At 45.5% G+C, this 22900-nt stretch overlaps 2 protein-coding genes across 4 annotated transcripts in view; one reads left to right on the top strand and one right to left on the bottom strand.

The window, feature by feature from the left end:
- The window catches only part of parpbp (PARP1 binding protein), a 44884-nt gene extending 23905 nt beyond the window's left edge, over positions 1–20979 (bottom strand). Inside the window, exons 1-6 of one of the 3 annotated variants that reach the window (XM_063059594.1) lie at positions 20798–20979; positions 19366–19519; positions 12567–12800; positions 6512–6607; positions 5118–5288; positions 2852–3006 (exon numbers count right to left, since the gene is read on the bottom strand). In XM_063059594.1, coding sequence (XP_062915664.1) covers positions 2852–3006; positions 5118–5288; positions 6512–6607; positions 12567–12800; positions 19366–19519; positions 20798–20850 — 863 coding nt within the window. In that variant the 5' untranslated portion in view covers positions 20851–20979. The remainder of the gene's footprint in view (positions 1–2851; positions 3007–5117; positions 5289–6511; positions 6608–12566; positions 12801–19365; positions 19520–20797) is intronic. The other 2 variants (XM_063059595.1, XM_063059596.1) reach the window with 2 other exon arrangements.
- Positions 20980–21108: 129 nt separating this feature from the next.
- Positions 21109–22900, top strand: part of nup37 (nucleoporin 37) — a 40497-nt gene continuing 38705 nt past the window's right edge. The window contains exon 1 of the mRNA XM_063059592.1: positions 21109–21349. Within this exon, the coding sequence (XP_062915662.1) occupies positions 21179–21349 (171 nt within the window). The 5' untranslated portion in view covers positions 21109–21178. The remainder of the gene's footprint in view (positions 21350–22900) is intronic.

Genomic DNA, 22900 nt, shown 5'->3' with positions numbered 1-22900 from the left:
TTCCGCAGGTAGAAATGTCTAACGCTGGACAGCATACATTGAAGGCAAGAGGGGGTGGCTTCACAGGGGACGTGAGGGGCAAGCTTCTACTTTAAAAAAAAACTCAGTGGTGGATGCCTGGAATGTGCTGCCTGGTATGGTGGTAGAAGGAAATATATTACTGTACAGGGTTTTAAGAAATGTTTAGATAGGCACGTGGATATGAGGAAGATGGAGGGATATGGACATTATCTAGGGAGGAAGGATTAGTTTGGGGAGGGGGTTTGATTTACTTTTTAGCTGGTTCAGCACAGCTCTGAGCTGAAGGGTCTGCTCCTGCACAGTTTGATAATTTATGTTAATAATAGATTGTGTTGAATTGAAGTGTCAAATTGGTCTTTTTCTTGTAGTTAAATTTGTGCCCAGGCTGAGCCATTCCTGAATGCCCATGAAACATGGCGATTTGCCTCCTTGAACTGCTGCCATCCAGAAAATGTATACAATTCCTTGGATTTTAATTAAGCTGCAAAGCCTTTTGTATTAATATTTTTAATATTCAATGCATGTGGACTTTGCTGGCTGAATTATCCCCAAATAACTGAGCTGGTGAGACGACTTCATGAACTACTGCAGTCCAGGCTGTGTGGGCTACTCCCACAGTGCGGTCAGGGAAGGAGTGCCAGGATTTTGACCCGGTGATGGTGAATTAAATAACAATATGTTTAAATGCTGCTTTTGATAAAAAGTTCAATAATAATTCAGTAAATGCTCACAGCCCAATACCAAGGCTAAGTGGGCAAGGCTGACAACGAAAGCACACGTTACATGCAGACTGGAGGAACAGCAGGTCAGACATCGTCATAGGCCAGGCAATGCTGTCATGCCTCTTGACTTGGCCACTTAGTAAATGACGGCTGGTATGAAAACAGGGTTTTCTTGCACAGATTTTCCTCTATGCAAGACATGGTCAACTTCTCCTGGTGTGGGGTGAGGGAGTTGAGATGCAGAATGAATTGGTGTAATGCACTCAGCTGCTGCCCCTACCCAGAGGGCAGTAAATATCAAGAGCAGGAAAAAAAAAATTTAATTCTTCATTACAATTGAATTGTGACAGATTGTATGTTGTATTCCCACAGCAAGTTATTTTTGAATGTGAATGAAGAAGTGATGTGTCTCATGTACAAGAAAACAACAGTAAAGTGCGTCATTTGCATCAAATCAGTGATGTTTGTGCTGGGGCAGCCTGCAAATGTCACCACGTTTCCAGTCACCAACAGAGCACACCCACTAACACTAACCCATACATCCTTAGACTGTGGGAGGAAACCAGAGCACCCAGAGGAAACCCACATGGTCACAGGGAGGACATACAAACTCCTTACAGACAGCAGCAGGGATTGAACTCTGCATTTACAGCTGGCACTTAATTTGCTCCTTTCCACACCTTGTGCGGCATCGGGTGGCAACCTTACTGTTTCTTTAGTATTGATCTTTTTTTAAAAAATATAAATGAGGCTGAGTTGTTAGCTTGACACTCAATTCAGCATGGATGGATAGGGTACAAGAAGCTGGCCAGATTTGAACCTGGAACCACTCGTACCAAGGTCAGGTATAAATGCCACCACACCACTGGCTAGCTTGGCACTGTAATAGTGTAACACTGACTGCTACACAACATGCTGCTACCATGTGGTTCAAACCAGACAATCTGAATCAAGCAATACATTTCCAGGTCAGACTACTTTGTGTTGAGGGAATTCCCTGCTCTTTTATAGCTCCCATTCTTCCAGTTGGTAGGGGTGGTGGGTTTGGAAGGAGCTCTGAGGAGTCTCAGTGAGATGTTGTAATGGATCCTGTAGATACTACACAATGTTGTTGCTGTATGTCAGTGGTGGGGTGAGTGGAAACGTTGGATTTACTATACAGATCTCAGCTTCATGTTACCAGAGAGGAGATACAGGATCTTGAAAACACACACTCAACATTTTAGGAACAGCATCTTCCCTTCTGCCATCAGGATTTCCGAACAGACAATGAATCTATGAACACTTTAGTGTACTTCTAATTCATAAATACAAGGTAATCGAAAATACAATTTCTTATTGCAACTTATGTATTGCATTGTACGACTGCCACAAAAGACAAATATCATGACTTATCATTATATGCAATGACATGAGCGATCATGGTCTTTAACCATGATTCTTGGCAAGTTTTTCCCTACAGAAGTGGTTTGCCATTGCCTTCTTCTGGAGAGTGTCTTTACCAGACGGGTGACCCCAGCCATCATCAATACTCAGAGACTGTCTGTCTGGCGTCACATAACCAGGACTTGTGATGTGTACCATTTGCTCATATGACCATCCACCACCAGCTCCCATGGTTTCGTGACCCTGATCAGGGTCTAAGCAGGTGCTACACCTTGCCCAAGGATGACCTGCAGGTTAGTGGAGGGAAGGAGCACCTTACACCTCCTCTGGTAGAGACGCACCTCCACCCCGCCACCCAATGAATTTGATGGCAGTCAGTGATAATACACCCGATTCTACAGAAGCCGTGCTCCTTTCTCCGCTTACCTGCCTGACCTGCCGAGTTTCTAGCTTTTAAAATCTCCGGATTTCCAACATCAGTAGTTTGATTTTCACATACAAATTCAGTGACCCAATGGCCTGGTCCTGGACTTATTTCCTGGCATAATTTACATATTACTATTTAACTATTCATGGTTTTATTACTATTAATTACTTATGGTGCAACTGTAACGAAAACCAGTTTCCTCCGGGATCAATGATGTATGACTATGACTACTATGTTTTATTGCAAGAATTCTTCCGGCCTGTTTTTATTCATGAGCTCAAGAGACTGCCAGTACCTGGGGTCAGAAGTCTCTCCCATTATCTCTTGTAGCTTGTCCACAAAGTGCACCAAATCCATCAGTCCCTTGACGTACTGCATGAGTGGATCGTCTGCTGAAGGGGCGTAACTCTTCCCTCCAAGCTCCAGGCTTCTAATAAAGGATGCTGCAGTCTGAGAATGGGAGAAGAAATGTGACATTAGCTTGTGCTATCGTAACTATATGTTGGTGCTGCGTGTATCGTGCTTTGCACCTTGGCCCTGGAGAAACGGTGTTTCATTTGGTTGTATACACATGTATGGTTGAACTACAATTAAATTTGAACTTGATATGATCTGTGTTGACAGATCAGCCGATGAGGAAGGTAGTTCTCTATTTACAGAGGAATAGAGCCAGGGGATGAGTTGAGGGGATATTGTTGAACACTGAGCAGGCTCGATGGCAACATTTAAGAGAAGTCTGGCCCATCTAGTTGATGAACAGCAGCCTGATAATTTGCTATCGTGATGGGTGAGAGACTAAGTGAAGGAACATTGACATACACACTGTTACCATTCACGCCTCCAGACCTCTTGGAACCCTCAAGAATTCCTCTACCTGACCCTTGCTGTTAAACTCAGCCTTTAATAGACCATAGAATAGCATTGTATATGCCATTCAGCCCACGATGTTGTGCTGACCTTTTAACATACACCAAGATCAATCCAAACTTTCCCTCCTATATAGCCTCCCATTTGTTCTTCATCCACGTGCCCAAGAGTCGCTTAAATGTCCCAGATGTATCTGCCTCTACCACCACCCCGGCGGCATATTCCATTCACCCAACACTCTATAAAAAAAAACCTTGTGCATCTCTGACGACTATCTGCCCCCCCCCCATACTTTCCTCCAGTCACCTTAAAATTTACTCTCCTGTCTGTCCAGTCTAGCTCTATCACAGAGTGCTACAGCACAGAAACAGGCCATTTGGCCCATCTAGTCCATGCCAAGCTGTTACTCAGCCTAGTCCCATTGACCTGCACCTGGATCACAACACTACATACTCCTCCTACTGACTAGATGGGCCAAATTTTTCTTAAATGTTGCCATCGAACCCACAATCTCCATTTCTGCTGGTGGTTCACCTTCACTCAGAGGGTGGAGAGTGTGGAACGTCTCATTCTCCTTCACTCCAAAGAGAAAAGCCCTCACTCAACCTATCCTCAAGACATGCTCTCTAATCCAGAGAGCATCCTGGTAAATCTCCTCTGTAAATATCTCCAATAATAGGATCAGAATTAGGCCATTTGGCCCGTCAAGTCTGCTCCACCATTTCATCATGGCTGATCCAATTTTCCTCTCAGCACCAATTTCCTGCCTTCTCCCTGTATCCCTTCATGCCCTGACCAATCAAGAATCGATCAACCTTGTCCTTAAATATACATAAATATTTGGCCTCCACAGCTGCCTGTGGCAAAGATTTCCACAGATTCACTGCTTTCTGGTTAAAAAGATTCCTCCTCCTTTGTTCTAAAAGGATGCCCCCTCAGCTGTGTCCACTGGTAATAACTCAATTTATTTAAAAAATATACAGCACAGAATAGGCCCTTCCGACTCAATGAGCCACACCACCCAGCAACTCACTACTTAACCCTGGCCTAACTACAGAACAAGTTACAATGACCAATTAACCTACTGACCAGCAAGTCTTTGGACTGACAGGGAAAGCCGGTTGGGCTGGAGAGGAAGGAATCTGATAGGAGAGGAGAGTGGACTGTGCGAGAAAACGAAGGTGGTAGAGCACCAGGGGAAGGTGACAGGCAGGTGATGAGAAGAGATCGAGGCCAGTGTGGGGGAATAGAGGGAAGGGGGAGGGAAGGAGGAACAAAATTACCAGAAGGAGAAATTGATGCTCATGTAATCAGGTTGGAGGCTACCTAGATGAAATGAGCTGCTGTTCCTCCACCCTGAGAGTGGCCTCATCGTGGCAGAAAAGGAGGCCATGACTGACAAGTTGGAATAGGAATTAAAATGGCTGGCCACCAGGAAATTCCACCTTCGGCAACAGAGCTGAACAAAGCAGTCTCCCAATTTATGTAGCGTCTCACCAATGTAGTGGAGGCTGCATTGGGAACACTGGATACAATAGACAACCCCGACAGATTCACAGGCGAAGCGTTGCCTCATCTGGAAGGACTCCGTGCACCCCTGAGTGGGCAGGTGTGGCATTTGTTACTTACAGGGATACGTGCCAGGAGGAAGTTTAGTGGGAAGTGATGAATGGACAAGTTCCGAGCTGCCTTACCTGGTACAAGGACATCTGCTTTCTGCGTGCTGTGTGCTTGAGGTGAGTGAAACCATCAGGACCAAGTGCCCGGTCAGGGACATTGAAAACACATGCCAATGCCAGGTCACTCCTGGAGTTCACCAACAAGTGCAAATAATCAGAGAGAAGCTTCCTCCAGAGTGGCAGCAGCTATAACAGAACAATGGTGAAGTGTGAGAAACACCCAGTCATGTGCCTGGACCACAAAATCACTGTAATGTAATGCAATAATTAGTTAAAGAGACGCTGGAAATCCAGAGCAATGCACAGAATTCCAGTGCAGGGGCTCCCACCCTGGGGACCATGGCATAAAAAGATTGGGAACCCTTGTTTAGGGAAAGTTAGCAAGCCGGTCGACGTTTCAGGTGGAGACCCGTCATCAGGACTGGAAAGGAAGGGGGGAAAATGCCAGAGTAAGAAAGTTGGGGAAGGGAAGGAAGGCAGATAAGCTGGCAGGTGGATCGGCAGGGGAAAGATAGAAGCTGAGATGTGAAGAGGTAAAGGACTGAAGGAGAAATTTGATAGGAGAGGACAGTGGATCATAGAAGAAAGGAACAGAGGGGAGGTGATGGGGAGCCAGAGTGGGAAATGGAAAACAAAGAAGGGGTGGGGGGGGGGGCGGAGAAAGAAGTGACCAGAAATTAGAAAAGTCAATGTCGATGCCATCAGGTTGGAGGCTACCCAGACAGAATACGAGTGTTGCCCACTGAGTTTATGAATTTAAAACCCAGTTTATAGGACATTTGTGTTGACATTTTCATGAGCAGATACAAAAGCCTAAACACAAGAGATTCTGCAAATGCTGGGAATCTTGAGCAATGCAAAATGCTGGAGGAACGCAGATCAGGCAGCGTCTATGGAGAGGGATAAACAGTTGATGTTTTGAGCAGAGGCCCTTCACCAGTGCGATTGCTGACTGATATCTGATCAAAGGCATGCTGTTTGTACAATTTATACCTCTTTCAATAACTAGTGCAAAATTGAGCAGTAGGACAAGTAGACTGCAGTACTATACCTGCAAGTCTAAAAACAAAAATTGTCCGGCCCTCAACTTCAAAGTCTTTCCTTTTGCTGTCATGCCCATGATAGCTCAGTTTAAATGCAACCATTGGCATTAATTAAATGCAACACCTCTTCAACAAGCTGGAGGAACTCAGCAGGTCGGGCAACATCCGAGGAAATGATCAGTCAACGTTTTGGGCCAGAACCCTTCGTCAGGTCTCAAGGGTTCCAGCCCGAAACGTTGACCGATCGTTTCCACGGATGCTGCCTGACCTGCTGAGTTCCTCCAGCTTGTTGTGAGTGCTGCTTTAACCTCAGCATCTGCAGAGTATTTTGTGTTTACAACACCTCTTCAAGACTCTTTGCCTCACCTTAGAAGTGGATCGACATTGCTCACTGGGTGGAGAAGTGGGTACTTGTGGTGCTGTATCCGATGAAGATCCCATTAGGAAGTCCAGTAGTTCCACCTAAATTATTTTACATTTAGTTTTGTTGTTCTCACAAATTGGCGTCAATTCAGATTGTGTCACATCCATAAAAAGGCTATTTAGGTCTAAGCATCTACTTGGAGATGGAGCGTGGAACCTGCCACTGGCTCTGAGAGCCCAGTGAGCCAGCAACACCCAGCAAACCAACCCATTTAACACAGGCCTGATAACAGCAGTTCAGTCACCAATTTACCTACTAACCAGTTCCGGCTCTTTGCACCTAAAATTGTTTCTTCTTTTTGCATTTACACAGATTGCTGTCTTTTGCACTGGTTGAAAGCCCTAGCTGGGCAGTATTTAATTGATTCTATCATAGTTATTTTAGATTTGTTGAGTATGCCCACAAGACATTAAATCTCAGGGCTGTATGGTGACACGTGCACTCCAATAATAAAAAGCAATTTGAACTATTCCCTCTGAGTACCAATGGCATTTAAATCGAAGCAGTTATACTCGTGTGGCTGGTTAATGGATCTCCAGCTATGGTTCCTGTACTTGTACTTTCTGGTTATTATAGAGGTGCTCCACAGGAGGATGCAGCGCAACTTGGCACAGCAACATCTCTGCCCAAGGCCACAAGTAATTGCAGAGGATTACAAATGCAGCCCAGTCCATCACATAACCCAGTATGGAGCAGTACACCAATGTAGCCATTGGCACAGTGCTTTATGCCAGCTGCAGGATCTGCATTTCATCCCTGCTGCTGCAAGGAGTGGCCATTCACTTGGAGTATGCCAGTATTTAGTAACCTCGGCTCATCAGGCTTGGGCAAGATCAGGTTTGGGTGAGGTAAATTGTCTTTCAAGTTGCTTTTTCTGTCCTCATTTGCCAATTCCTCATCTGTTAGTAGTTTAGTGAGAATGGCTACAAGGGCAGTGTGGATGTGGGAAGTCTGGGAGACCTGCAGTCTCCTAGATAAAGACATCTACACCAGGTTCACCGATCTGCAGCTCCTGACAGAGTGTATTGAAGAACTGAAGCTGCAGATGGGAGAATGAGGAGGTGGTAGACAGGAGCTACAGGGAAGTAGTCACCCTCGATTGCAGGACTGTCAGGAGAAGGGGGGCAAACACAGCTAGTGCAGAGTACACCTGTGCCCATTCCCCTCAGTAACAAGTATACAACTTTAGATATCTTTGGTGGGGGGGGGGCAAAAAAAGAGCCACAGTGCTGGGTCTCTGGCACCGAGTCTGGTGCTGTGGCTCAGAAGAGCAGAAAGGTCTTGATAGGAGGTTCCCTAGTCAGAGGAACAGAGACTAGGTTCTGTAGGTATGAAAGAGACATCCGGATGGAATGTTGCCTCCCTGGTGCCAGGTCAGGGATGTCTCCGATTTGGTCCATGGCATTATCAAGGGAGAGGTGAGCAGCTAGAAGTCTTGGTGGATGGTCGATAGTCAAGGTGAGGAAATCCTGAAGAGAGATTTTAGGGAGCCACGTAGAAGTTAAGAAACAGGACTTCCAAGGTTGTATTCTCTGGATTGCTACCTGTGCCACAAGCCAGTGAGGGCAAGAATAGAATATTTGGTAGGTGAATGAATGGCTGAGGAACTGGTGCAGGGGTCAGGGTTTATGGATCATTGGGATCTCTTCTGTGGAAGGCAAAACCTGTACAAAAGGGGCAGGTAGCATCTGAACCTGAGGGGTCCAATACATTGCAGGCAGGTTAGCTAGAGTTGTTCGGGTGGCTTTAATCTAGTTTGACAGGGGGATGGGAAATGGAGTGATAGTGCTGAAGATGAGATAGTTGGTTTACAGACAGAAGCAGTGTAGTGAAGAGAGGCTGTTGATAGGGCAAAGTTGCAGTCAACAGGATGAGCCGCAATGTAAAAGGTGAGCAAAAATCAGAAGGGTGAATACAGGTCTGAAGGTGTTGTATCTGACTGCGCGCAGTATACAGAATAATTTAGATGAACTTGGAGCAGCCACAGATTGGTAGGCATGATGTTGGCACCACTGAATCATGGTTGAAAGATTGTTGCTGGGAGCTTAATATCCAAGGATACACATTGTATCGAAAGGACAGGCAGAGGGGTTGATGTTGCTCTGTTGGTAAAAAATGAAATCAAATCAGAAACAGTTGACAAGGTTGCAAGGTGTTGAATCATTGTGGATAGTGCCAAGGAACTGCAAGGCCCTGCTGGGAGTTGTACATAGTCCCCCAAACGGCGGCAAGGATGTGATCTACAAATTACAAATGGGAGATAGAAAATGCATGCCAAAAGGACAATGTTACAACAGTCTTGGGGGGTTTCAATATGCAGATAGATTGGGAAAGACCAGGTCGGGACTCGAATCCTGGAGGGCGAATTTCTGTCGTGCCCATGAGATGGCTTTTTAGAGCAGTTTGTGGTTGAGCCCACTCGGGTATCAGCTATTACAGCTGAATAAAGGGAATTACAGAGGCAGAGAGGAGTTGGCCAGAACTGATCGGAAAAGAACACTGGCAGGGAGGACAGCAGAGCAGCAATGGCTGGAATTTCTGAAAGCAATTCAGAAGGCGCAGGATATATTCATCCCAAAGAGGAAGTAGTATTCTGAAGGCAAGACGACAGCCATGAGTAACAAGTCAAAGGAAACAAAAGCCAAAGAGGCGGCATATAATAGAGCAAAAAATAGTGGATTTGGAAGCTTTTAAAAACCAACAGAAGGCAACTAAAAAAGTCATTAAGGTAAAGATGGAATACAAAAGCAAGCTAGCCAATAATATTAAAGAGAATACCAAAAGTTTTTTCAGATATATACAGTGTAAAAGGGAGGCAAGTCTGAATATCGGACCACTTGAAAATGATGCTGGCGAGGTAGTAATGGGGGTCAAGGAAATGGTGGACAAGCTGAATAAGTATTTTGCATCAGTCTTCACTGTGGAAGACATTAGCAGTATGATGGAAGTTCCAGGTGTCAAGGATCATGAAGTTACATTATTAGGGAGAATGTTCTCAGAAACGGAAAGGTGTGAAGGTAGCCGAGTCACCTGGACCAGATGGTGAACACCCCAAAGTTCTAAAAGAGGTGGCTGAAGAGATTGTACAGGCATTAACAATGATCTTTCAAGAATCACTGGATTCTGGAATGGCTCCAGAAAACTGGAAAATTGCAAATATCACTCCACTCTTCAAGAATGGAGAGAGGCAGAAGGAAACTATAGACCAGCTAGTCTGACCTCAGTGGTTGGGGAAAATGGTGAAATTGATTGTTAAGGATGTGATTTCAGGGTACTTTTTAGGTACATGATAAAGTAGGCTGTAGTCAGCATGGTTTCAATCTTGCCTGACAACTCTGTTGGAATTCTTTAAAGAAATAAAAAGTAGGATAAACAAGGGAGAAACAGTTGATGTGTACTTGGATTTTCAGAAGCTCTTTATCAAGGAGTCACACACAAGACTGCTCAACAAGCTATGAGCTATGGTTTTACAGTGAAGATCCTGGCATGGACAAAGCAGTGGCTGATTGACAGGAGGCAAATAGTGGGAATAAAGGGAGCCTTTTCAGGCTGGCTGCCAGTGACTAGAGGTATTCCACAGGGATCGGTGTTAGGACCATTTCTTTTTACATTATGTTTAATGATTTGGATGATGGAATTGATGGCTTTGTTGGAAAGTTTGCAGATGATATGAAGATAGGAGGAGGGACAGGTAGGTTTGAGGAAGGAGTGGGCTACAGAAGGATAGGCAGATTAGGAGAATAGGCAAAGAAAAGGCAGATGTTTGTGCACTTCGGTAGAAGAAATGAAAGGGTTGACCATTTTCTAAATGGAGAGAAAATACAAAAAAAAACTGAGGTGCAAAGGGACTTGGGATTCCTTGTGCAGGGTTCCCTAAAGGTTGATTTGCAGGTTGAACCTGTAGTGAGGAAGGCAAACACAACATTAGCGTTAATTTCAGAGGACTAGAATATAAAAGCAAGGATGTAACGTTTAGACTTTATAAAGCACTGGTGAGGCCTCACATGGAGTATTGTGAGCAATTTTGGGCCCCTTTTCTTAGGATGTGCTGAGACTGGAGAGGGTTCAAAGGAGTTTTATAAAAGTGATTCCAGATTTGAACAGGTCATCATATGAACCGTCTTTGATTGCTCTTGGCCTGTATTCACAAGAATTCAGAAGAATGAGAGGTGGCCTCATTGAAATCTATTGAATGGTGAAAGGCCTTGATAGAGTAGATGTGGAGAGGATGTTTCCTATGGTGGCAGAGTCCAAGACCAGAGGACACAGCCTCAGAATAGAGAGGCATTCTTTTAGAATGAGATGCAGAGAAGTTTCTTTAGCCAGAGAGTGATGAACTTTTGGAACACTTTTCCACAGGGAGCTTTGGAGGGCAAGTCTGTATGTACAGTATATCTAAGGCAGAAGTTGACAGATTCTTGATCTGTCAGGGCATGAAGGGATACAGTGAGAAGGCAGGAGACTGGGGCTGAGGGGAAAATAAATGGATCAGCCATGATGAAATGGCAGAGCAGACTCGATGGACCAATTGGCCTAATTCTGCTCCTGTATCTTAGTCTTACTATCCAAAATACTCAACATTTCTTAAATAGCTTCTTCCCCTCCTTCAGATTTCTGAATGGACATTGAACCCATGAATACTACCCCTGTATTTTTCCTCTTTTTGCACTATCTATTGAACTTAATTTTTATGTATACACCTTATGAAGTCATAAATTGCAATTATGTATTGCAATGTACTGCTGCCACAAAACAACAAATTTCATATCCTATGCAGTGATAGTAAATCCAATTCGGACTGTATTTTGTTTCTTAACCATTGATGTATTTTTGAGTTTGCTTTCTGACCAGTGCTGAACAGCAGGAAAGGGAGCCTTAGGCCCCACACAAGCAGGCTTGGCAACATTCATTTCCCTACAACCATCAGGCTCCCAAACCAGTTTGGATATCTTCATTCACCTCAATCCTCAATTGTTCCCAGAAACTAGACTGACATAGAAGGACTTTACAACTTCTGTTACAGCCAAAGTGCTACAGGGCTCAGAGAGAGCTGCAGGAAGTTGTAGACTCTGTCAGCTCCATCATGGGCACGAGCCACATTGAGTGAGGCCTTCAAAAAGCAATGAGTCAAAAAGGCAGCATCCATCATTAAGGACTCCATTACCTAGGACATGTCCTTGTCTCATCATTACCATCAAGGTAGTGGTACAGCCAACTGTCCCCCCATCCCTCCCATTTAACACCTTTAACATCTGCCGGACGATGCTGAGGATGTTCTACGAGTCTGTGGTGGCCAGTGTGATCATGTTTGCTGTTGTGTGCTGGGGCAGCAGGCTGAGGGTAGCAGACACCAACAGAATCAACAAACTCATTCGTAAGGCCAGTGATGTTGTGGGGATGGAACTGGACTCTCTCACGGTGGTGTCTGAAAAGAGGATGCTGTCCAAGTTGCATGCCATCTTGGACAATGTCTCCCATCCACTACATAATGTACTGGGTGGGCACAGGAGTACATTCAGCCAGAGACTCATTCCACCGAGATGCAACACAAAGCATCATAGGAAGTCATTCCTGCCTGTGGCCATCAAACTTTACAACTCCTCCCTTGGAGGGTCAGACACCCTGAGCCAACAGGCTGGGCCTGGACTTATTTCTGGGCATAATTTACATATTACTATTTAACTATTTATGGTTTTATTAATATTTATTTATGGAGCAACTGTAACAAAAATCCAATTTCCCCCGGGATCAATAAAGTATGACTATGACTACTACTATGCTTTCATCCAATCATTTTTAAATTCTGCCCTCTCATATTAGCCATTTCCACCCTGGGGGTAAAGTCTGACTGTCCACTCCATCTACGTGTTCTTTTCTCTTTTAACACTTAATAAAATGGCTGTAAACAACAAGTTCATGCCTTGTTCTCAGCTTCTGAACTCTGCATTACAAAAACGCCAGGGGTACTGAGAGATTTGTTTACAACGTTCTCCTTACCTTAGAGAGCATCTCCTCAGATGCATCTTCAGTTTCCAGGTCAGCACAGATCTTGTACACGTCGATCAGATCCACTGTGTTACTTCTGCTCAGGAAGGAATGATACCTTTCACGCACTCCTTCAAACCCTTCAGGGACCTTTTCAGGAACACTCAGCAACTCCAGTTTCTTCTGAAGTAAATACTTCCACATCAGGAGCAGCTCGCTCAACGCGATGGTGAATTCACCACAGGACTACAGAGGAAAACAGAAAAATAACAACGAAAGATTCAGCTGGAAAACTTGTGCTTTACTATGAACTCACTTGCCCAGGTCCATCGTGAACATGACATTCTTCACCATTGAGAGGCAATGCTTCAAAAAGGCAAGATTCATCACCTAGGACCCTTTATCATCTGGGACATACCCTCCTCTCACTACCACCATCTGGGAGGAGAAGACGGAGCCTGAAGACAATCAATGCAGAAACAACTTCCCCTCGACCATCAACATTACCTTCGGTTTTCATGTTGATTTCTATAATTTGCATTTATTATGGGTTTACTCTGTAAAAAGTAGGGGCATAGATTGATTGGACAGCCAGAGACCTACTCCCAGGGAAGAAATAAGAGGGAGCATAATGTTAAATTGACTGGAAGAAAGTATAGGGGTGGGGAGGTGGGACAGATATCGAAGTTGTTTTTTTTTAAATATCCAGAGAGAGTGGATGGAAAGCATTGCCTGGGACAGGGGTAGAGGCCAATACATTAGGGACATTCAAGACAAGATTTAATTGTCACATTCACAAAGCATAAAGTGAAATGCATCATTTTTGCTCAACAACCAACATCAACGACAATGAGGATTGTGCTAGGGGTAGCTCTCAAGTGTTGCCATGGTTCCAGAGCCTGGAATTCTGTATCCGCAACCATACGTTTACCCCACCCTCCCCTCTCCCCGGAGAGGGGTCATGAGGGCCAGAGGGAAATTGAAAGCTTAGCTCAATACTGACAGTCTGGAATCAGGCAGGGAAAGGGCGACAAAACAGGTCAGTGAGTCACAGGCTTGGAGGTACATGCCAGCCCCGAATTCAAAGGCCTGCAATCAGCCAGCTCAGGGGTTAATAAAGGAATTTAAACCTGAAGGTCAGAGATTCTGCAAGACAAGGCCTAATGGCAGGTGTGGCCAGAAGTCAGAGCCCGATGTTTACCAGTTCCAATGAAGGATCTTGACTGGAAACCTCGACTGTTTACTCTTTTCCATAGATGCTGTCTGGCCTGCTGAGTTCCCTAGGAATTTTGTGACATTTGCATGTCTTGGCCAAGTACTGTGTGTTTGACTGAGTGTGGGAGAGAAGGGGTTTGTGTTGCTGTTGTGTTCTGTTGAGTTGTCATTGTTCCCTGTATATTTCTACCATGGTGAGCACGTTATAATTACATTACAGAATACGTGGCAACACTTGTGGGCTGCCCAGCACATCCTTGGGTTGTGTTGGTTGATAATGCAAGCAATACATTTGTTTGCAAACAACAGGAATTCTGCAGATGCTGGAAATTCAAGCAACACACATCAAAGTTGCTGGTGAACGCAGCAGGCCAGGCAGCATCTGTAGGAAGAGGTGCAGTCGACGTTTCAGGCCGAGACCCTTCATCAGGACCCTTCCTACAGATGCTGCCTGGCCTGCGAAATACATTTGTTTGTATGTTTTTAATGTACCTATGGTAGATAAATGAATCTGAATCAGAGCCATACTATTGAGCGTTTAGTAAGAAAATAAACCAGATGAATCTTTAAACTGATTTTTCTGAAGTCACTAGTGCTGATATTAGTTTTTTCCCTCCCCAATCACAAATTTATGGAACAATTGGAAATGTGGAACAGAGGCACCTGGCAGTCCAAATACATTGTTCTGTAAATGGTTGTGCAGTTAGTCAGGGCTTTGTCACACTGACCTGCAGTCAGGCACGGTGCAGAAATTGTGATGTTATGTTGCAGTTGTATAAGACATGGAGACTGTTTGGAACTTGCATTCAGTTTTGGTCAGCCTGCCATAGGGGAGGTTCTTAAAGTTGTCGTAGTTTGGGGAGATAGCGGGGATAAACTCCCACTACCTATTAAATGTGTCTCAAATAGCCTCTGACAACTAAGTCCAGCTCCTGGGCTTCATGTGTGGCTTAGCAACCGAGCCTGGGAGAACAGTTTCTATTGACAGGGGAAGGGGCAAAGGCACCTCAAAACCAATTGCTTTTGGCAGATGGGTCTCATCAGTGTGGATGGCAGCTCACCTAGAAGACACCCTCTTAGGAATACAAGAGAATGAGGGGTGATCTGAGAACTGTACATTAAAAAAAAAATCACAAGGGGTTAGATAGGGTGAATGCACTCAGTTTCTCCCCCAACCCTCCTGACCTCCTGATAGTGGGGGGAGGGGGAAAATCAAGAAATAGAAGGCATAGGGTTAGATGAAGTAGGTATTTAATAGGAACCCATTAAATGACACAAGAACATAAATTTCTCCCCCTTCTTTCTCTTTTTCCATTCCCATTCTTACTCTAATCTCACCCATTCTCTTCTTCCCATCTGCCTATCACCACCCCTGGGTCCTCTCCTCCTTTCTCCCATGATCTTTAGCCCTTTACCTCTCCATCCATCACCTCCCAGCTTCTCACTTCACCCCTTCTCCCACCCACCTTCCCCCGCACCTAGTCCTCCCCCTCCTCATTCTCACTCCTTCCCTCCCTTCTGTCCAATCCTGATGAAGGGTCTCAGACCAAAATACCGACTATTTATTCCTCTCCACAGATGCTGCCCAACCTGTTGAGTTCCTCCAACAGATTGGTTGTGTTACTTTAATCATTTCCCACCAAGAGGTACAAGTACACCAACATTTGGATGGGTAGATGACAGGAAAGATTTAGAAGGGCATCGGCCAAACAGAAGCGAGTAGAACTGGCATGAGGCAAGTTGGCTAGTATTTATATGGAGATACAGAGCAGCAACAAGCCACATTGCTAAGCAACCCACCTATTTATAACAGAACAGTACAGCTTAGGAACAGGCAATTCAGCCCATAATGTTGTGCTGAACCAGCTAAAAAGAAAATCGAAAAACCCCAACGCACTAATCCCTCCCACCCACACCATGTCCATATCCCTTCATCTTCCTTACGTCTATGGGCCTATCCAAACATCTAAAAGCCTCTAAAGTATTTACCTCTACCACCATATCAGGCAGTGCAGTCCAGACATCCACCACTGAGTTAAAAAACAACTTGCCCTTCATGTATCCTTTGAACCTACTCCCCCTTTCACCTTCCATTCATGCCCTCTGGTATTAGACATTTCTACACTGGGAAACAGATACTCTATATGTCCACTCTATCCATGAGCCTCTATCATACCTCCCCTTAACCAGTCTAGAAATTACAGAGGATGCCAGAACTGAACTCTGACATCCAACCTGTAATAACATCACTCTTACCGCTTTGCTACGTGGTGCCCATGGACAAAAGGGGCTGAAGGGCCCATTGCCATGCTATGCAAATCAAATTTCAATTCCTCTGTTACCATGAAGGGATTTGAACTCATTCCCTAGATCACTGTCCAGAGCTTTACGATCAATAGCTTAACCATGGTACCAATTGCCACAGACGGCTGTGGTGGCCGAGTCATTGGGTATATTTAAAGTGGAGGTTGATAGATTCTTGATTAATCAGGGTGCCAAAAGTTACAGGGAGAAGGCAGGAGAATGGGGTTGAGAGGGATAGTATATCAGCCATGATGGAATGGGCTGATTGGCCCAATTCTGCTCCCGTCTAATGCAGATACAGTACATGTATACTCGAGCACAGCCAATGGTTGAAGCCCCCATATTGCAGTGTCTGGAAACCCGATATCTACGAGTTCAGGCATTGGATGACCCCCCCCCGCCCCCAGATTGTCAAGTCTTGGGGGTCAAAGGCCTGTGTGAGCCAGGAGGTTGAGGCCCCAAGATCGAAGTCCTCATCACGACAGTGGAGGAGGCCATGGATGCACAAACAAGAGAAAATTCCATTTCAGTAGCCTCCAACCTGATGGCATGAACATCAACTTCTCAAACTTCTGATAATGCCCCCGTCACCATTTCCCATCCCCTTCCCCCCCCCACCTCCTTGCCTGCCCATTGCAGACATCCCACCCTGCAAAAACTCATTTTAGGGAGGTAGCACCATCAATTTGCGGGAGACACCCGGAACTTCCGGGAGAGGTGGGATGTCTGCAATAGAGTAGCTCCTTAGCAGCTAGCTGACTAGTTTAAATAACGTTAGCTATGCTAATGAACAAATGACACCTGTTAAACTCACCTTAACATGTCTTTTACGGTCTTAACCCACCATGGGCAATAGAAAAGTCACTGTTGCAAACAGTGCAGCGAGCAACACTGTCATTATTTTTCACCCCTATTAGGCAGGGGTACACTTTAGTGTAGTCTGGGGTGACGTACGTTTTATATTTTCCTTTTTTGGAACACTGCCATGGTGTGTGCGCTCTCTCTCTCTCTCCCTCTCTCTCTCTCTCTCTCTCAAAAAAATTGATTTCTGGAATATTGTATATAATTTGCAGGCATCAGGGAGCCACTATTAATATGTGGGAGACTCCCGGAACTTCCGGGAGAGGTCGGATGTCTGCCATTGCCTCCTTCTGGTGCTCCTCCCCCCTCTTTTCTTTCTTCCATGGGCTTCTCTCACTTTCACCAATGAACTTCCCAGCTCTATACTTCATCCCTCCCCCTCCATATTCCACCCATCATCTTGTGATTCTCTTTCCACCTCCCCCCCCACCTTTTAAATCTACTCCTCAGCACTTTCTCCAGTCCTGCAGAAGGATTTTGGCCCAAAATGGCGACTACTTTTTCTCTCTCCCCCACCATAGTTGCTGCCTGGCCTGCTGAGTTCCTCCAGCATCTTGTGTGTGTTGCTCAGATTTCCAGCATCTGCAGATTTTCTCCTGTTTGTGATTTGTTTCATTGCTGCTCTGCAGAACATTGGGGGCATGCCACGTTGCCAGCACATGCTCAGGCGTGTTGGTCGTTAATGCAAATGACACATTTCACTGCATGTTTCGATGTACCTGTGATCAATAAGTGACCCTGAATCTTGTAACTAGAGCCAAAGTATGAGGGCTTAGGAAGACATTTTGAATACAAGGGATGCAAGTTTAAAACCCAGATGGAACAATTGGTACAACAGGTAATCAGCTCACATCAATTATCATTACTGACAAAGGTTAAAAGTGAGAGGAGATGGAAATTTAAATTATACAGTGGGTCAAACAAGTTAAGCCAAACAGTTGTGAACTGCTCAGCTTCTGCCTCAGTACTGCAGAGTTTGAAATTGAAGCGTTCAAGGAGACCCGATCTGTTGATGGACGTGTGTTATAATCTATATTATAGGGAGGAGAAGATGGCGGCGTGACGACAGCGCGCGCGGTCACTTCAGTGGTGATGCCTGTTATCTGTCAAGTAGGGGATCGTGCACAATTCTGATTTGATGGAGACAGACGTGAGAGTATGGAGGAACATCTGGAGAAATTTCTGAAATGCCTGCTTTGCTGCTGCTGCTACTGTGTGGTAACCGGAATCTCCGGAGAAGAAGGCCCCGAAATCCTCGGCTTTGCGTGTTTCAGCGGCCAGGGTGAGGTCGAAGGCGCTCGGCAGAGGATGGTGCTCGGGAGGCTGTATCGGAGAGGCTGGTCGGAAGCTCGGAGTTTTTGGACGGATGGATTCAGTGTCGGCTGGGGTCGGCTGCTTCCAAGGCATCGGCAAGTTGATGGTGCCTGGAGGTTTATGGCAGGGAGTTTCTCCCTTTTGCCGCCTGCCATCGGGGACTCGGGAGTCGATTGACTCGGGACTTTGAGACTTTATTTTTTATTTATTTATTTATTTATTTAAACTGTGCCCATGGTCTGTTCTTCATCAAATTATGGTATTGCTTTGCACTGCTGTAACTATATGTTATAATTATGTGGCTCTGTCAGTGTTAGTCTTTCGTTTGTCCTGGTTTCTGTGATATCACTCCGGAGAAACATTGTAACATTTCTTAATGCATGTATGCATTTCTAAATGACAATAAAAAGAGGACCGAGTGTTCTCATAATCTAATCTAATATGCTCTGGAGAGTGTGGGAATTGTTGGATGGTTTAGTTGGCTACCTGCACAAGTGGGTGTATCAGGTAATGAAAGGGCATTGAAGCAAAACAGGCACTTACCGAGCCTGAGGTAGCTATTATAGTTAATATGATAAAGTATGAAGCCAATTCTTGTACTAGGTTGGTTGGGATTAGAAGGCGGCAGAAATTGTGGAATAGGAGTGGGATGGTGATGGGGAGGAGGCATTACACTTGGTTCCATGAGTTCAGGGGAGGTATCTTTTGGAAAGGGATAGGAGGGAAGATGTGTTGAGGCTTGACTCCTCTTTGGCACTTGTTGGTAAGCATGGGAATGGGTGAAGTGATTTTTGTAAGGTCCCCGAGGCAGTGGAATAGGAGGCCATGACGTCACAGATACTCACTGGAACGTAGGAAGCTATTTGGGCAATTATTGGGTCAATTGGGGTGCCTAGCTTGCAGGATATTCTGGCACCTGAGGCAGGAATGGTTAATCCGTGTGAACTTTTTAATTAAAGCAGGTTTGGGAGGCAGGATCTGGTCCCAGTAATGGTTCCTGTTATACTCTGTTACCACAGGTGGTGGTAATGCACCTTCCTGATAGGTGCAAGTCACCATGAGCACAAAAGAAGAAATTGAGATCTAGTTGCTTCTCGGTGATAAACAGAAGAGTTACCTCCTTGTTCACCTCAGCCATGGCAAGCTGTAGAACCAGGAACATGTGGTCTGCACCGCACACGGTCATCCTCTCACGCTCCCGTGACAGGCACCATTCTTCCCGAAACCTCCTCACCAACTGTAACACTCTCTGCTGGCAGGAATGCATGACCCTAAGAGACCATGGAGAACTAATCAATTATACCTTAAATTTCTAGATATCGAAGACTATGAAAGATTTCAATTATCACTGTGGCCAGGTTGTTCTTGGCTCAAAGTGCACTCCCTTTGTGAAAATCATATGTTGGGACTGCTAAAATGAAGTTACATTTAGATCACAAGATACAAGAGCAGAATTAGACCACGTCTTAATTGTGTCTGCTCCAATACTCCTTTATGGCTAATTTACTTTTCTTCTCACCCCATTCTCCTGTCTTTACCCCATAACCTTGGACACACTTACTAATCAAGAACTAAACCTCCAGTTTAAATATATTCAATGATTTGGCCTCCACAGCCATCTGTGCAATAAATTCCACAGATCCACCACCATCTAGCTAAAGAAATTCCTCATCTGCATTCTAAAGGGACTTCCCTCTATTCCAAGTGTGTGTCCTCCAGTCCTAGGATCCCCTACTGTAGGAAACATCCCCTCCACATCCACTCTATCCAGGAGTTCCAATATTCAATAAGAATTCAATAAGAAGTTCTCTAAGAATGCAGCGAATTCAGGCCAAGATCCATTAAATGCTCCTCATATGTTAACCGTTTGACTTCCGGGATTATGGACTCTTAGAATCCTTAAAGCAGAGGTTAATAGGATCCCGATTAGTCAGCGCATCAAAGGTTACAGGGAGAAGGAGTGGAGAATGGGTTTGGGGTTGAGAGACAATAAATCAGTTACGATCGAACGTCAGGGTAGATTCAATGGGCCAAATGGCCCAATTCTGCTCTTATAGTTATGGTCTAATCTTCTCTGCGTCTCGCTAACCCGTGATACCGCCCTATCAATATTGATTCTATTTATGTCTCCCCCGTGTAGACGAGGGTGGCTAAAGCTCACTGGGATAACAGCAGTTTTTGAGTTACCAAGACAACCTGTATCTCCACCCTCTCACGGAAACGAAATTCAGGTCACTCAAACAGCATCCGCAATATAAAATGCTAGAAATATACATTATTAAGAGATATTTCCTTTAAACTCAGTCTGACATAACGTTCAAATCTCTTCGAAAAATTGCCAGCAGGGCGAGTTCCTCCTATACAGAGACAAATGTATACAAGAAGCTTTAACAGAAAACCAATCGCACGGCAGGTGGGCGGTTTAAATTTGGCAACCGTCAGTTAGAGCCATACCAACCAACTCTCCTGCCAAAACACTACTACAGGTGCTTGTCACTTTGCATTTAGAGCTGCCCCGGGGAGAGTCCTCTCCCGAGGCTATGGTTTACCTGGGGGGAAATTCGATTGTACTTGGTTGGAAGATTAGATGATCAAAGGACATCGTTCTTGCTCCGATCCAGTACACAGATCAAGATCTCCGCTGGCTGGTCTGTCGCCTGGGATCCTGTCCGCCCTATCTCCGGGATGACAGACCCGATTCACTAACAATACAATCCATCCTCTCCCTAACTGCCGAGCTCCGGCGCCGGGCAGGTTTAAAAGTCCCGGGCCGGTGTTGCAGCAGCCAATGGGAGTCGCCGCTCTGCAATGTTGCACTTTCCACTCGGAAGCGAAGTGGCCGTGGCCAATCAGCGGCGGCTGGACCTTCCAGGCGGGGAGTCCTCGGCTGTGCGGTGTTGGTGGGGAAGCCTCGGAGCTCAGACCCGGCCATGCTGCTGAACAAGAAGAAGGAAGCGGTGGCCCGAAGAGCCACGCACTCGGTGCTGAGCGAGGAGACGGTGATCGCCGTGGAGTTCAGCCCGTTCGACAGCTGCGACGCCGGCACCCTAATCGCCTACGGAGGGGACAACTACGTGGTGGTGGGCAGCTGTCGCTTCCAGGTGAGCGAGGGTGGGTGGGGGATTCTTGTCTGCAACTGTGCAGGACAAGTTCACACAAAGGCTGTTCAGCCCTGGGTGCCTGTGCTAGCCCAAATCACCATATAAACAGATCCCATTTCCTGCACTTGCGGCTGGATTCCCGCCTCTGCCTGTAAGAAGTTACTACGTTTCCCCCGTGAGTTTCCTCCGGGCGCTCCGGTTTCCTCTCGCGTTGCAAAGACGTATGGGCTAGGATTAGTAAGTTGTGGGCATGTTATGTTGGCGCCCGAAGCATGTGGGCTGTCCCCTGCACATCATCAGACTGCGTTGATCTTTAACGCAAAGGATGTATTTCACTATGGATGTACTTGCGACTAATAAAGCGAATCTTTTTAATCTTTTCTTTATTGATTGAGGTTAGGGCACTCCACCTTATTCTGTGTTATAATGGTCTTTATTCTGCTTGAACAAGTAGTGATGTATCAGTGATTCATCTAACCCTGGTATTGCTCATCCCTCGAGATTTTAGACTCTAACAGGGATTTCAAGCCTATTTCATGCCTTGGACCCCTACCATTAACTGAGGGGTCCGTAGACCCCAGGTTGGGGGTCCCTGATTTAGAGCGACGCACAAAATGCTGGAGGAACTCAGCGGATCAGGCATCTATGGAAAGAAATAAACAGTCGATGTTTTGGGCCGAGACCCTTCATCAGGACATCGAGATTTTTCTTCAAAGTTCAAATTTCAAAGTACATTTATCATCAAAGTATGTATACTATATATATCCAGTGCTCCCTGTGTGGCCTCCTGTATATCGGTGAAACCCAACTGCTTTGGAGACTGCTTTGCCGAGCCAGAGAAAAACAGGATCTCCCAGTGGCAACCCATTTTAATTCCTCTTCCCATTCCCATTCCAACATGTCAGTCCCTGTCACGATGGGGCTACAAGCAACACCTTGTATTCCGTCTGGGTAGCCTCCAGCATAAACATCGATTTTTCAAACTCGGTAATTTCCCACCCTCCCATCACCATTCCCCACCTTATCTGCTACCTGCCCATCACCTCCCTCTGGTGCTCCTCGCCCTTTTCTTTCTTCCATGGCCTTCTGTCCTCTTCTATCAGATTCCCCCTTCTCCAGCCCTGTAACTCTTTCACCAATCGACTTGCCCCCTCCCCCCCCCCCGTTTCACCTATCACCTTGTGTTACTTCCTCCCCTTCCCTCCTCCCACCTTATAACACTGACTCCTGATCTTTTTTTTCTCCAGTCCTGATGAAGGGTCTCGGCCTGAAATGTCGCCTGTACTGTTTTCCGTAGATGCTGCCTGACCTGCTGAGTTCCTCCAGCATTTTGTGTGTGTTGCTTGGATTTGCAACGTTTGCAGCTTTTCTGTTGCTTGCGATTGGGATACTATATACAACCTTGAGATTCGTCTCCTTACAGACAGCCACAAAACAAGGAAACCCAATTGAATCCACAGGAAAACCTCATACAACAAAGACTACCAAACAAGCAATGTACGAAAAAAGAACAAATTATGTAACCAAATATCACACAACATCAGACATCCC

This window comes from Mobula hypostoma, chromosome 9, assembly GCF_963921235.1.
Source record: "Mobula hypostoma chromosome 9, sMobHyp1.1, whole genome shotgun sequence".
NCBI lineage: Eukaryota > Metazoa > Chordata > Chondrichthyes > Myliobatiformes > Myliobatidae > Mobula > Mobula hypostoma.
Note: the sequence above shows the minus strand (reverse complement) of the source record. Positions and strands in the feature narration are given on the sequence as shown.